The sequence below is a fragment of the Corvus kubaryi genome, unplaced genomic scaffold (genome assembly GCF_017639235.1).
Source record: "Corvus kubaryi isolate FWS band 111438036 unplaced genomic scaffold, C.kubaryi_AGA036_p1.0 37256, whole genome shotgun sequence".
Lineage (NCBI taxonomy): Eukaryota > Metazoa > Chordata > Aves > Passeriformes > Corvidae > Corvus > Corvus kubaryi.
This window is the reverse complement of record NW_024581076.1, coordinates 3991063-4007778: the sequence shown is the minus strand read 5'-3', so window position 1 is coordinate 4007778 and position 16716 is coordinate 3991063. Positions and strand designations below refer to the sequence as shown.

The window sequence follows — 16716 nt, the reverse complement described above, 5'->3', positions numbered from 1 at the left end:
ATCACAAAGATTAATAGTTTAACATATGCATTTACTTGGGAGATGAGGCAAAACAAATATTTTGGGAAGCCATTAATTTTAACTGGCATATTTCTGCTGCATTACTTCAGAGCTGGGTTTTAATGAAAGAATTTAGGTTTCTAGGGGTTTCTCCCTAATGTTTTAACTTACAAGACCAAACAATTCTTGTGCTATACTATGCCTGTTGTTGGCCAAAATCATGTATTTTGATTGTGGTCCTTCAGAAAGTAAGAGATCTGCATTAATAGCTTTTCTTATACATATTTTACATAGTATTTGCATACTATTCGGCCTTGTGCTTGGACAAGGGAAAAAGTGATACCAAGATAGTAAATATTGTGATTCTAAATAAAGAATCTTAAAAATGTTTCAAGTCCTCTCCAATAAAACTGAAATTGCTGCAGTCATTCTTTCAAAGTCAAATTGTGCCAGAAGTTCGGTGGGAACAGTCAGACAATGGTATTTGGTCCTCCATTTGGTATTATGATATAATTGTGAGGATATTACTATACTGGTCATCCAAATATTCATTGTTACATTGCTGAGATCATAGAATTATAGAATGGCTTGTGTTAGAAGGTTCCTTAGAGATCACCTAGTTTCAAACCCCCTGTAATGGGCAGGGATGCCTTTCATTAGACCAGGCTCCTCACAGCCCCTTCCAACCTGACCGTGAACACTGTCAGGGATGGGGCATCCACAGCCTTTCTCAGCAACCTGTTCCGGTGTCTCACCACCCTCACAGTAAAGAATTTCTTCCTCAAATCTAATCCAGACCTGCCTTCTTTCATTTTAAATCCATTCCACCCTGTTTTATCACTACATGCCCTTGTAAAAAGTTTCTCTCCATCTTTCTTGTAGGCTCCCTTCAGACACTGGAAGACCACAGGTCACCCTGATGCCTGTTCTTCTCTAGGCTGAACAATTCCAATTATCTTAGTCTTTTCTCCAGCCCTCTAATCATCTTGGTGTCCCTCCTCTGGACTCACTCCAACAGGTCCATGTCCTCACAGTGCAGGGGACCCCAGAGCTGGATGCTCTGATCCCTGTGGGGTCTCACCAGAGCAGAGCAGAGGGGCAGAATCCCCTCCCTTGCCCTACTGCCCACTCTGCTTTGGATGTAGCCCAGGACACCACTGGCTTTCCTGGCTGCAAGCACATTGCCAGCTCATATCCAGCCTCTCACCCACCAGCACCCCCAAGATCCAAATATCATGTTTTTTCTGTTTGCTTAATAAGTTGTATTTTTGGTAAAAGAGGCCAATTCAGTGTCAATTCATCAGTGTTTTGTAATACATTTAATTTTGGGGAATAAAGGGCCATTTTTTCAAGTCTCTAACCATGCCAAATTTGTTGTCCAAATTGACCAGAGAAAGACAGTCCAGTGAACTTCTTGCATTTGTCTTTCTGTGCTGTGGTTTCTGATCTGCCTCTTGTGAAATAACCAACAGAGCTGGCATCTCCATTTCTGTGGCCCTGGCCATCAGAGGGCTTTCAAAAGACATTTTCATTACATCTTTGTATACGTGCAAACCATCATTCCCTTTGAGGAGTGCATGTAAATACTGACAGTCCCCCAGTGGCAGTGCTTTTGCTCCTTGCATCTCCTCTGGGATTTGCTTGGGAATTTCTTGGTATCTCTTCTCCTTACAAAAAAAAAAAAAAACACAAAAAAAGGTAAAAGAAAGTCCTGGCCCAAAGACTTGCAGAGATGGCCTGAAGTAACCATTTCACTCAATAATGAGACAAGTTTCTCAATAACTGTTTTCAGTTGTTTAAAGTGGTGCTGTAATTTATTCCAAGTACACTGAGATGTATGTCACTCTTAGGGGGTATCCTATCCCTCTCCATCAGTGACTGACCCTACGCTCACGGCAGAAGCACTGGATCAGACCATTGCTGCATTTGACACAGTGGAGGATCTGCTCAAACACTTTAACCCAGACTCCTGGCAAGAAGATCTTGAGAATCTTTACACCGACAGTGGGCACCATTATCGAGGCAGGAGCTACCATGACAGGAAGTCCAAAGGTAGGAAAAGACACTATATGCATACTTTCAGGCAAGACTAGGATATTCCTTCACTCCTCATAGAAAAGTCCATCAGTCAGGTATTATTACATTCTGGTGCTCATGTTCCTGTTGGAGTCACAGGGCAAGGTACCACCTATAAAAACCATGGATGTGTTGTTTAATCCTTAATCAATTTCTAGGTAGAATCTCACTTGAGAAATCAGACTGAAAACTGCCCTTTTTTAGGATAAATTCACAAGTATAAACACAGGTCCACATGTAAAGACAGATGGTTCTCAGCTTTACCCTCTTAAGCATTGCTTTGTGTGTAAAGCATGGGGCTCCTAATTACCTGTGTTATCATCCTTCTTTAAATACCCTGTTTAGGGACTGTTCTCTGTTGAGTGAGGAATAATCACTTTTATCACATTGTGCTTAGGGAAGCATCTGGTGCAGACACCTGTATGTGCAGCTGGTTTTTTTAGGATGTGAATATCTCACCGTTTTTCATTATGTTGGCAGGGAATATTATTATGGTTTAACATCTTCGTCTGTAATTGAGCAAAGCACACATTTCTGGGTTATGTTTCTTGTTTCCTTCTGTTAGTTCAAATCATGCACCAAATGGTAAAACAAAAGGGCGTTTAGCTGGCAGTACAAAGCCATAATGATAAAGAAACAGAGTTGTGCTCTAGGGTAACCATGCACTGAAGGGTCTGATGAAATTGCCCTTCATGTTCAATATAGATGTAGGAGGTCTGTTAGGATTCTCCAGGATGACAATTGCTGTAATTTTCACAGAAGAGCTGAAGTGAAGAATTTTATTTGATTTCTCTTGTTGTTATCTATTTTCAAGTTGTGTATTCACATGCATTCTTCTTTATAACTTTATAATTATACTTCCCAAATCACAGTTCCAATTCTGTGCAATTTACCATTTATTTCCCCCATTTATTTATTTATATCCCCCCATACATTAAGCATGTGCTAAGGAGGGAGAGAGAATTGTAGTTCCATGTTTGTAACTTACTTATTATTAAATTATGAGGCTGTGCTCTTAAAAGGGATATATAGACTGTATCTGTATTCAGGAAAACTGTCAGGAAGTGTTCCCAGGCCCTGAAATACAGTCACCACGTTGCTAAATTGTCAGCCTGTTTAACCCAGGTCATTGCTGGGTGTGAACCAGGATCTGGCAGAGGCCACCCGCCATTCATGTGTCCACCTTGACTTGGAGAGTAAGAGGTGAATGGTAGGAATGTGGGCTATCACATGGGTGTTGTCTTTTGAGCACAAGAATAACCTCAGGCACATACAGTGTATTAGTAGACACAGTACTGGTGTACGATTTCCAAGACAGGTTGGCTTTCTTTGTTTCTGGGCTCAGCACTTCAAAGGAACCTGCGATAAAGCCCTGAGCTCCCATCCAGCAAAAAGTGAACCCCTTTACTTTGCTCCCTTTTGGCACGTCAAAAATTTCAGGCAACCACAACAACCCTTGTTGGGGAAAAACTTCACCTCAGTAACTTTCAAGGGTGGTTTGATCTCTGGGGGGGGCCTGTAGAACATGATCTCTGTGTCCTTTATTCATCCAGGCTGGATTTGGCACCAATAGATATGTATAAAAAAGAAATAAAGGGCATGTTCTGTTGTCATGGGTTAGCATAGCTGCGGTTTTCTTGCAAAGAGGTGCTTACAGCTTCCTCTATGACCTGACAGAACCTATCAACTGGCTAGTTTGAATACTGACAATTTTTTAAGCCACTTAAAATTTTCACCGCCTCTGTGGTCCACATTTAAGAATGAACAAACCCCAGGAAGCTCTCTCTTGCTTCCTGCCTTGGGACAGGTAACTGGGCTCAGCCTGTACGGGGCCCAGCGGACCCGGCCCAGGCCCTGCTCAGTCCGGGCCGGGTCCAGGCCGGGACCTGCTGGGCCGGATCCGGGCCACCCGCGGCCTCCCCACAGCCCTGCTCTGTGCAGACGGCGCGGCCCGGCTTTCTTCCCTCTCTCCAGTGCGGCCGAAGATTCAGCTGAAGCTGCCTGCTGCCCAGCAAAGATCATGTGACCAATAATGATAAGTGAAATTCCAGCTGCAAGGCCTGGGTGAGATTTAACCCTTTTAGTGCTGTAAGTTTCCTCCAGAATAGATGAAGCCTGCAGACATTAAGTAAAGAAGGAAGAGCTGAAACCCTGAAAGAGGAGAAAGAGGAGATGCTTAAAAGCTGAAATTCTGCTGTAAAGCTATGGTGGTGATAGACTATGATATATTAGAGTACCCGTTGTAATTTCATGGAAGCATGGAGGGTGGAGCGTTCAAACTGTACTTGTGAGCAAAAGTACCTGTGCTGGAATAAGCAAATGCTGAAGCAGCTGTAAGTTGATGAGAAGTCTGAACAGGGAGAGATGGAAGTGATGACGACTCTTGCTCCAAATTGGAAGGAGAAGACCTCTGTTCCTAGAGATGCTCCCAGAGATAGTCTTAGAGATGAAGATGATGAGGACCCTTTTTCTCCCAGGGAAGGGGGAGGGCCTCTATTCCTAGAGATGAAGATGCTCCCAGAGATGGGTGAAGAGAACCTTTGTTTCTGAACGGCTCAACCTTAAAATGGTACCCCAGTAGGTCAAGATTGGACCCTCAAAAGCAGTTGTGGGGAAAGCTGTAAGTCAAAGGAAGGGACTCACATGCAAGCAGAGAACCAACCCAGGCAGCTGGCTCGCTGTGATGCTGAGCCATGAGAGAACTTCTTGTGGAGATGTCTCCATAGCATGAGCAAGAGAGACTCCTCTCCCTAAATGAACTGAACAAGGTTATTATGGAAGTGGTAAACAGACTGAACATCTCAAGGGTTGTCTTTTTACATTGTCAGTGGGAGAAGGGAGAAAGGTGGGGGGAGAAGAAGTGTTCTGAAGGTGTGGTATGATTTTTTTTTCCCCCTTTCTTTTAGATCTGTTAATAAACTTCTTTATATTCTTTTAAGTTTTATGCCTGCTTTGTTTTCTCCTAATTCTTATCTCACAGAAAGTAAGTAAGTAAGTAATGAGTATTTTGGACCAAAACCACTACGTCTGTTTAAAATAGAAGCTGATTACAAACCGGGATCCTGTACTGGTTCTGCTCTCCAGATTTCATTTCATTCTCAGATCATATTTGGCCTAGTATCCCATATTATTTAAATAACCACGTAAATATAAAATAGCATTTGATGCTTTATTGATGCTAATTAGGCAGGCTACAGGTATCAGTCTGATCTGGTAGTGCTCAGAAAATTCAGATGCATCAAATTTTCTCCGTTTATTATAAATGTAATTCAGCTTCTTGCTATGCAAGAAGCTAAACGTTTTTCCAGTTACAATTTTATTACTTGATTTCTTTTAATAGGATTTTTGGTGGTGGTGGTTGGATACAGGAAAAAGAAGAAAAGTTTGATAACAGTTTTCCTTTTGTCTTCAAACTAAAGGCCAAATTCCCTGACTGTTACCAGCTCTCTAGGCTAAAGTACCTCACCACAATGAAATCTTTTTAAAATTTCAGTTAAGAATTTTTATTTAGTCATAAACTTCTGACAAGATTAAAGGCTTGTTCTTGGATGATGTGAGGAGTAGGGAATAGCTTTAACAAATCCTTAAATTAGAAATGCTTGGTGGCTTTTAAACACAGACAGTGTGGATCTCTGAGGAATGTTTATAGGCACTGGGATAACCTTGCAGCAAAGAGAGCAATAGATTATATCATAATTTATTTCAGATACCTATCTGTTTCTGCTTCCAGCTTGGGTTTTATTTTTTTATCCTAAGTTAGAACAGCCCTGAGGCAGGTAAGAACAATTTTATGTAATCTCTGCCTATCTTTCACAGCATTTTCAGATCATGCCATATAAATGGTATAAATTAATCACTAATAATTTCACTCCTATACAACATTCTGCCCTTACCAAACTCTGGCTCAAAATTGAGCTAAAGAGGCAGTACTGCTGAATACTAGTTCTGATAACAGGGATAGGTGATAAATGATATTTAAATGGTATGTTTTCTTAATTTTCCAATTAATAATCTACAAATATCAAGGTCAGGCAAATAAGAAGACAGTATTTTATCATAGCTGAAACTCACAGAATCAGGGAATAGATGAAGTGGGAGGACACCTCAAGAACTTATATGCTCCTGCCCAAGGCAGGATCATCAATAGAAGGTTGATCATGTCAAGTCAGGTTTTTAATATCTCCAAGAATGAAGGCTGCTCAATGTCTCTGAAACCACTTTCTGAACAAAAGAAAACAAAAAAAGTAATTTTCAACATTTGAATAGGTTTTCCTATATTAAAATTTGAGTCCAGAACCTTTTATTCTTTCAAAGTAGATTCTGGCTCCATCTTTGCTTCCTCACATCAGTGCTGCATTGATGGACTGAAGGAAACTATATGAGGCTCAACAAGGCCTAGTGCAGGGTCCTAAACTTGGGGTCACAGCAACCCAGGCAGTGCCACAGGCTGGGGGAAGAGTGGCTGGGAAAGACCTGTGGGTGCTGGTCGACAGCAGCTGAACATGATCCAGCTGTGCCCAGGTGGCCAAGAAGGCCAATGGCATCCTGGCCTGGATCAGCAGTGGTGTGGCCAGCAGGACCAGGGCAGTGACCGTCCCCCTGTACTCGGCACTGCTGAGGCCACACCTCCAATCCTGTGTTCAGTTCTGGGCCCCTCACTGCCAGAAAGACATTGAGGAGCTGGAGCGTGTCCAGAGAAGGGCACCGGAGCTGGGGAAGGGTCTGGAGCACAAGTCCTGTGAGGAGCAGCTGAGGGAGCTGGGGGTGTTTAGCCTGGAGAAAAGGAGGCTTAGGGGGGACTTTATTGCTCTCTACAGCCACCTGAAAGGAGGGTGTAGCACGGTGGAAGTCAGTCTCTTTTCCCAGGCTACAAGTGACAGGACAAGAGGAAACAGCCTCACGTTGTACCAGGGGAGGCTTAGATTGTATATTAGGGAAAAGAATTTCACAGAAAGAGTGGTTAGGCATTGGAATAGACTGCCCAGAAAAAGTGGTGGTCACCGTCCCAGGAAATTTTCAAAAGGTGTGCGGATGTGACATATGGGGATATGGTTTAGAGGTGATTTGGGTAGTGCTGGTTTTGTGGTTGTATTTTTGATGTTGGAGGTCTTTTCCAGCCCTAAGGATTATATGATTTTATGTATTTGTACACATTAATAAATACATAGACAGATCAATCCCTTCCTGCATATCTCTTACAAGTACCTGAAAGTTGAAGAGTATGTGGATTAAATCTATAGTTACGATAACTCCATTCAGTCTACAGAATCTGATCTCACATCTCTACAATACTGATGCAATTCTATTAAGTGCATTTCTTTCTATTGAAATCAAAATTGCATTTCTATTGAAATTTCTATTGCATTTCTCACTATTGAAGTGAGATATTGGCATGAGATGTGTCGCACTAATAACCACATGAAGTTTGAAATTTAATTCTATATATGTTCCGCAAGGTTTGCTGTTAACCACTCCAGTGAAAGCTGACTGTAAAATCACAGTGCAACCTGGACTGGCAGAACAGGACAGGAAAGGAAGGGGAAGACGCACATTCAGATTTTCACAATCCTTAAAAGAGGGCCCATGTATAAGCTATAAACTATGGTGTACACCTACATGAAAATATGATAGACGTTTCAAATAACCTCAGCAGTTTTAAATATACTTATAAAGGTTTGCTACCAATTGCTGCATTTTGGAAACTCTGAAAGTATGAATATTCAGCCTTATGTTCATCCTAGGCTCTTAGAAAAAAAGCAGGTCATACCAAAGTATATACTTTAAAATAATTCCTTTTGCATTGATGTAATATATTGCTGACCTCAGTGTCACAGTAATTTGGTTATTACAAATATTAAGCATCTCCAAAAAGATGTCACTGGCTATTGGGTTATTTAATACTGTTCATGGAAAGAACACAGGTAAAGAAGTAAACATCCATGCTCCCAATTATGTTGAACTTCTCCACAAATAGGTTTCTGTTCTTTTAGAGAGTCATAAGGAGAGTTCAGACATGTTTCAAGAAAGCATCTTCATCCTAGTTAAATTTCTGAACACATGAATTTATCTGGTTAATAATGTTAGAAGAGCTTCTAAGAGATACTGTTGTAAACAGTTTCAACCATCAATTAAACATGGTTTAACTTTTCCCACATGCTTGTTTGCATTTATGTTTTGCTGTTGTCTCTGATTTTTTACCTCCCATTGAATAAGGGGTTTTAATTAAAAAAAGACCTCTGCCTGTGAAATGGTTTGTGTACAAATGAAGAAAGAAAGGAAAAAGAACAAGTTCACTGTTTCTCATCATAGAAGTAAATCCAAATGTGATGGGGCTGCTACCCAAAGAAAGGGATTGTCTTTAGAAAGGAATGGGGTGTTCTGTTTTGTTTTCCCATAAATAAAGCTAGGAGGCAGGAACACATGTAGATAGATACATTCTGGTAATTAACAAGACTACCCCTGCCTCTGAGCTCATTTTCTTTTTTGGAAATAGTATGCAAGAAGCCTTTGGCTATCAGAGGAAATTAATCAGGTGGGACATTCTTGCAATAGCATCTGTCTGCAGTGACAGCTTTACAAGTTAAATAAATAAACTCTTGCTGGCGTAACCACACTGCTCTCTGGAAGGGGAGTAGTGAGCTCAGACCAGTGGTCTTCATGGAATGTTTCTGCTGTTCATTGCCAAATGGGTTCCCAAGATCAGGCAAGTTTCACCGTGTCCTTAACAATAGTCTCTAATTGTCATTACATACAATGGTCTAGCAAGAAGTTAAAATTTTAATGTAATTTCTCAGAGGCTTGCAAGCAGTGGTCAATAAATTACTGTGAACGTCCAAGCAGTCTTCCTTGAAAGATTCTGGGATGGCTGCCAGCAAGTTTCAGTGCACCAGACAGGGCGTGCAGGCATCACAAATACTGAATGCTCACTCATTCATGGCAAATTTGAATATTTCAAGTACATGGAATACCTTCTTAAACAGCTGATAATTTAAAGTACTCCCTGTGCTTAAAACCCAGAATATTTCTCCCACCATTCTTCAGTTAGGAACTCAGTTGTCTGTTGCATGCAATCTGCGCACACATTCATTCACTTTACAATCTAATTCCAGTCTACATTCATACCTTCCCCCTCTGTGACAAATGAGATTTTCCCTCGTGTGTTACGCAATGTAATTGTTGGTCACTGCAGTGAAAGATTTTCTTATTAAACCCTTTTTTAAAATGCACGTAGCATGTTATTTATCACTGGAATAACCTGCTCTTTTTCCATTACTTTCAGTGAAGCTGTGTCCAATAGTTTTGCCTGCTTTTGCTACCTGACCTGTACCACAGCTGATAATCGGTTTGCCAGTCCATAATAGACCTATATATTTTCCACTTTGTTCCATGAAAACAACTATAATCCCACTGAAATTCTGTTCTTTCGTTCCTCTAAAATAATAGTTGCTGTATTGAGGAGGTTTGTCTTGGTGCTCTGATTCTGCAGTAAATGCAAATTGCAAGATCTTCTTAGCTCTCATGAGAAGGATTTAGATAGCTCTCCAATTTTCCAGGTATATTCAACAAATTGCTTATTGTGATATCATTACCCTGTGCAGTAGAACAGTCAAAACCATCAGCCATATGTGTTGAAGTCTAAAAGCCACTGGGTTTGGTCAAAATTTGGTATGGAGAAGAATTTTTTCATCAGTGTCAGCACATTTAGATGATTTAACCAGTAGAAGATGCAACAGGAAAATAATGTTTCATGTGTTATTATCATATAATTGTGAGGATATCATTATGTTGGTAATCCCAATATTCGTTGTTATGTTGTTGAGATCACAGAATCATAGAATTGTCTGAATTGGAAGGGACCTTAGAGATCATGTCGTTCCAATGCCCTGCCACAGAGACACTTTGCACCAGACCAGGTTGGTCTAGGTTGTTCATCCAACCTAGAACACTTCCAGGGATGGGGTATCCACAACCTCTCTGGACAACCTTTTCCAGTGTCTCACCACACTCACAGTAAAGAATTTCCCCCTAATATTTAATCTAAACTTACCTTTTTTCAGTATGAAGCAATATCCCCTTGTCCTATCACTACTTGCCCTTGTAAAAAAGTCCCTCTCCAGCTTTTTTGTGAATTTTCCAACTCAAGTTCAGCCACACCATGGCTTCAGTCAGCTATAGCACTGCTCTGAATGTCTTTGATGGCTTCTGCAGTACCTCTAGTCTACCTGAAGATCTTTAGCAGTATTCACCCCAGCGTTACTCTGTGGGGAACACAAATAATAGCCAGTTTCCAGTTGTACTTGGAAGTGCTGACCATTTTCCTCAAGTCTCTCCAATATTCCAGTTGTCTATTGAATTTGTAGTCCACCTATTCCATTATATCTCAGCAGTTTGGCTGCAAGGATACTATGGATCACTGTCAAAAATCAGCAAATGCCTCTGCTGCTTTCACCTCATCCAGCAAGACAGTTGTCTCATCATAGCAAACTCTGAGGTTGGTTTTGTTAAATCTGTTCTGGATGTTCCCAGTCATCCCCTTGTCAATTATGTGCCTGGGCATTGCTTCCAAGTTGGATTTACCCCTTAATTTTATCATGGGCTAAGGTTAGGCTGACCAGTCTGCAGCTGCCCAAATCCTCCGTGCCTTGCTTGTAGATGGCCTTGACATGTGGTGTAGGAATACCATGGCAAGGTGGCTGCCATCTCTTACACCTTAGCTCCGCTCTGTGACTGATGCATGAAAAAGTGTAAAATGTTCAGATAGTGTTAGGACCATGTGTAAGTTTGGAACACATAAAGTGTTAAAAGCAACCCTAACAGACCACCTGTCTTTTTAAAATTAATCAGTTACCAGCAGCAAAGATTTTCTCCTCAATCTTTAAGGCCTCCCTTTTTCTGAATAAAACATGGCATTAGCTGCAGTCTCTTGATTTCAGTGCCTACCTCTGATTAAGATCACAGAATCGCAGAATATTTTGATCAATGCTTCAAGGTAAACACTTGCCATCAAGCTATGTGAAATGAGGATGGTTTTAAGCAGAGGATTTCAGGGAAGGAAGGGGTAAACATTGGACCCCAAGTATCCAGCTTAGTGCTCCATTGCATCTCTTTTATGTCTGCTTTACCTTTAAGCTGAGTCTCTGATGCAGACATTCTGTAATAATACTTGGGAATTATTTGCATCCAGTCTAAAGAACCTTTTAGTTCTAGTTTTAAATTAAGGACTCCAGTGGTTTCAGTCCTTGATAAGTAAAGCAGCTGGATTTCACACCAATCACACCAAGGCTCGGTTACATTTAAGTCACAGCAGTGAAGTGATGCATGAAACTGACTGTACTGTAAAATCTCATTGTTATATGGATGAGGAAATGGACTAGCTCCAGACAGTAAAACAATCCAAAGACAGGGAAAAATGCATATTGAAGCTTTCAGCAGAGAAGATTGTTCAGAATAAAATGTGTTCTTTTGTTAGGAGGCAGTAAACCATGATCTAGAGCTTAGGATTTAATTAGGCAATGGGAGCTGTTCTTGTGTGTCAGTGTGGTGCTAGCAGAGTACAGAGTACGTTGTTCGCAGCATACACTGGGTGCTCACCTTATCCCACCAAGAACTGCAGTTCTGCAGAGCAGAGTAAAAGAGTGTAGGTGTTTTCCTCCAAATGAATTTTAATGGAGGATGACTTGTGTACCTCTTAAATATATTTATTTAGGCTTTTCTTCTCTGCTTGAAGTTACTTATTTTAATTTTTCAGCATCACTAAAATAAGACCTTTTTGCTATTGTACTAGTCCATTTCAGCCTGGACTCCGATACTTTGATACCCTGACATACACAAAATGGAGAGAATTCACATCTAAACTGATAACTCTGGGATTTGGCAGTTCTAAAAACTGATAGTAAGTCAAGCTCAGAATTCCTTGAGTATGATACCAAGAATTCATGCAATTTTCCATTGGAAAATCTTCTATAGGTGTTTCAAATATAGTTCAGCATATAAAAAAATACACTAAATAAAATGTATTCTGCTACTGGTTGATTTCAGAATTCCTGAAGAACGTATTCAGAGAAAGTTTTGAGCCCTCATTATAAATGGTTTATTTCTTCATACTGCATAGAGAAAGAAAATTATGCTAATTATCTTGTTATCCCCTCCTATGCTTCAAGCAAATCAGCAGCTCTCAACAGCCCTGACTCAGCTACAGCCTAAGAGACCCTGCAAAGTGACTTTGGAAGGTCATCAAAACTGTGCATTTGAAGGCAGTGAGCGAAGCCTTCCCCCCAGTGAAAGCCTTTTGCAAGGTCAACCCTTGCTGTTTGAATTGAGTAGTTAAGTACTGAGGCCAGAATGAGTAACATTGTGATGGATATAGTCTGCTCTCTGCAGGAAAGCTCCCCCACCCAGGTCCTTTCCTTGCTAGTGCTTTCCCTCTCTTCAAGTCCCCTTGCAAAGACTCATTTCTGTGGTGATAACACAGCAGTGCCAATAGGTATCAGCTCCATGCAGGAAGAAGGAGTGTTGAGCCTGAGGGGAAGTGTCATCTGTGATAGAGCAAATTTCGTTCAGTCCCCCAACTGTCTTCTGGACACAGATGTCAGTTCATGTGAGCTGTGTCTGGGCCTCTTTACTGACCAGTTTTTTACTGGAAGCCTTGTTTCCTGTGTTACCTCAGATGAGTAAAGTCTGAATTAAGCCTTTGAGTATTTTATTCTAATCAGTAAAAGCCATCATAGTCCATAGCCGGTTTGTCCTGATAGCAGCCTGCTCATATCAGTATTCATTCCCCTGGATTGCTGCAGTGTCAGAGTGTGGATGATCCAGGCTTTCTCCTCAAGAAATCTCATTAATGATGAAGGCAGGAAATTTTCAGCCCTCTTCTTCCTTTAGTAGATTTTTTCTTCACATCAGTCAGCTGAAATGAATACAAGCCAGATAGTGCTTTGCTTTACCAGTTAGAAAAGCTGACGCCAAAGGTCCTGATGAGAAGGTTTAGAGGAGTGGGAACATGGGAAACACTTCCCTGTGGAAGGAATTAGCCTGAAAGCCTGCAGTGAGAAGAGCTGGCTTTGAAGAATGACAGTGGAGAAGAAAGTACCATCAGTTAAAACAAAGAAATCAATATACCCTGGACTTTGTCAGTCCTGGCTAAGGACATTCGCAGTGTATTTTTCTCTCAGTGCATGAGTATACCACCAGCCTCATTGATTTTGTGCTTATAGCAGGAGGACGATCTATACCTCTTTTGGAGAGGTGCTAGCTCTCTGGAGAGAACCACTGAGATTTCATGGGGGAATGTATCATAATTGCTATAAAATAGCAATTTATCTGCTAAATTCCCATTGACTGAGATAACACCTTGCCAGGAAAGTGGATCTGCTACGATTTTCTATAATAGCACTTCTAAAATTTATGCACCCTTGCCACTTGCATATCAGCCCTGTGAATATCTCCAGGTCAGAATGTAAAGGGTGCATGATACTCAAAAATCACAGCTTTTCCCACAATTAACTTTGTCATGTTGACAAGATCTGAGTCACAGAAAGCATGAAGTGTCTTTGTTGTAAGTTTTCACATATTTGTATTAAAGCACAAGTGTAAGTGTTCTCAGAACCAGAGGTTATGTTGATCTGTTAAACAAGCCCTTAAAACCTGATATGTTCACAAACACTAGACTGTTACCTCAGTTCTCATTTGAGCCATCCCTATTTTCCTATTGATACTTCTGTTAGCAAATACTGTGTGGAGTCGAACTCAGCACAAGTTCACGTCCCCCACTCCTGAATGAATTACTGAACTTTTGAACACCTGGTTGGTAGACAGAATCCTAAGGAAAGAAAAAAAACAGAAAAGGAAGGAGAAAGAAATCAAAAAAACTTCTGTAGAAATAGAACTCATTAAATTTGTTACTTTTGTCTGTGTTACAATTGTGGAAATAAAAGTGGGGTTTTGTTTTGTTTTAGCATTACAAGCTAAAGCTAGAAACGGCACTTAAACTCACATTTGATAGTCTATATGTTATTTTTATGGCTGGCTTTATTAGTTGTTTACATGACACATCTCAGATACTAGGCATTTAAACATCAACCAATTACTGGCATTCAATAAACCTATTAATTTTAATTGTATTTATTTGTATGCCTATTGTAGTAACTTTTACCAGATTAAATTAATATTGCTTAGATTGGTTTCTCCATCTAAAAGTGAGTTATCTAAATTCTATTTATAAACAATACAGACAGGCAACTTGAGGAAGAAAGTCATGCAGACTGTCCTAAGTGATCTTGCAAGGAAGGGATGAATCACTCCCCAAAAATGTTTCTCTGCTGACCACAGGAAGGTCCTTGTTTTTGCTAAAAATAACAAAATAGATCTTAGCATCTAAGTAAGCCAGGTATAAACCAAGGAAGGAAGAGGGGGTAGCAGTGGTGGAATCTCTTGCCCAAGGATCCAACAGGTGAGTGACAAAGCAAATAAAATGACCAGTCTTCAGCTTTCAGGCCAATATTTTACTGCAAACCTTCCCTTCACCTTTATAGTAAGTGTGATCTCTGCTATGGCAGTCAGTGGGAGAAGGATGACAGCCTGGATGGCCACCTGTAATGATTTAAAATTGGTAGGTTTATGTTTATTTGTTCAGAAATCACCGCTATGGTTCACATATTTTTCAATCAGCACCCTATCACTCTGTGTTACTGACTGCCTGGGGAGCAGTATAAACCAGAGGAATGTCTCGCTCAAACCTCACTAATGAAACTTCTTTTGCATTGCAGTTGACCTGGACAGGTTGAATGATGATGTGAAACGTTACAGCTGCACTCCAAGGAACTACTCTGTCAATTTAAGGGAGGAGCTGAAGCTGACAAATGTAGTTTTTTTCCCCCGCTGCCTCCTTGTCCAGCGCTGTGGCGGAAACTGCGGCTGTGGGACTCCGAACTGGAAATCCTGCACCTGCGTGTCAGGGAAAACAGTGAAAAAATATCATGAGGTATTTTCATTTGTTCTTTGTTACTCCTTTTGGGTATGTATTGCTTCCACGGATTCTGAAGTCTTTTCTCGGACCTGCGTGTGCTGCTTGTTAATTGGCTATGTGTGTGTGAGAAAGGGGTGTAGGCAGGTATTTGTGGGTAAGTTAATTTAGGAGAAATTGGACAGAACTTTTGCCACCTCTGAGTGGATGCCACCACAGCATCCTAGTGACCTTTGTCGCAAGAATGAGCCTTATGTTGGACTGATTTTTCCCAGTGAAGGACAAATACAGAGTAAATGTATATACCACTGGAAATACACTTTTTGGAACATGTGTTCCTTGAGCTATTTGACTTCACTTCCTCTTGCTTTAAACTTATGCTCACACTTGGAAATTACAATTAAGTCTCTTGTAAACTCTCTTCCCTTCCAGATTTATTACTTACAGGAGGCAGCTGAATCATTCAGCTTTAGCTTTTTTCCCACTCAGCAATTTTTTAGGAAGGCAAAATTTTTGCATAGGAACAATGCCCATTATTTTAATCCATTCAGAACACATTTAGGGAGGAAAAGCACAAGGAAAGAGCATTTTTTGTTCTTGCCTCTAATGCAGTCTTTTCAGATCAAGACATGAGCAGTGTCCCCTAAAGTGAGCATATCTAGGGAAGTTACTTGGTAGTTGCCTTTCAGTTGTCAGAAGGTAGGGTAGCTGCATGCCATGCCACCTTATTTCTGACACATATCTCTCATAAGAGCCTGATTTACCACTTGGCTTAAGTCCCAAGGGAAAATGAACTTTATGGACTTTAAACCTGGATGCGATGTGGGCTCATAACATTAAGGCATTGTCTTGGGAGACCCTGGGGCTGCAATAGCAGAGGGTTGGTGAAGGTCAGAACTTGCCCACACTGTGAGCAGTGTGGTTACTCTTTTCAAAGGTAAGAGATATTTTCTCACATGTAACTGCAGAATACAGCATACTCCACGTGCTAGGACTAGAGAATAATATTTTCTCTAATTTTAAAGAAGATGCAGGGGATGACCCTAGTAATGACCCTAATTACAGAGCAGAAAGCCTTATCTCAGTGGTAGAAAAGTTAATTGGAAAAAATATTAATAGGTATAAAGCACCTAGATGACTATGAGCTGATAAAATTAACTCAGAATGCCTTATATATGAATAAATATTTATACAGCACCACAACATTGTACAAGAATGCTAAAAGGACTGGCACCTCCTGCAGAGAGCAAACAGTCAGCCAGACAAGATCAGACATGGATTAGAAGCTGGTTAAGAGATAAAGAGCAACGAGGTGGAAGAGATGAGCAATTTTCTAAATGGGAAAGGGCTATCTGAGGGTGCCCCCAGTACACAGATTGTTATTTCATGTGTTCAATCTGGAGGGAGGTGCACAGGGAGGTGGCAAAAATGTCAGGTGGCACAGGACATAACATACTTGAACAGCAGAAAAGGCTGTGAGGAATTTCAGAAGGCCTTTGTAACTGCTTATAAATGCAGGTTAGAAGAGCAGCAATCATTAGGATGAGTGGTCTCAACTATTTATTCATATAACACTGGATGTGTGAGGGGAGGAGGGAAAAATGAGGGGTGGAAATTGGGCCAAAGGTTAAGTAGTGAATCACTGTGAAGAGCTTCAGGAAAACAGTTGTTCAGCGCAG

At 40.8% G+C, this 16716-nt stretch overlaps 1 protein-coding gene across 4 annotated transcripts in view; it reads left to right on the top strand.

Moving 5' to 3' along the window:
• PDGFD (platelet derived growth factor D) overlaps positions 1-16716 on the top strand; it is a 143767-nt gene that overhangs the window by 113897 nt on the left and 13154 nt on the right. For all 4 annotated transcript variants that reach the window (XM_042023804.1, XM_042023802.1, XM_042023803.1 and 1 more), the window contains 2 exons: positions 1851-2052; positions 14841-15055. In XM_042023804.1, the coding sequence (XP_041879738.1) occupies positions 1851-2052; positions 14841-15055 (417 nt within the window). The remainder of the gene's footprint in view (positions 1-1850; positions 2053-14840; positions 15056-16716) is intronic.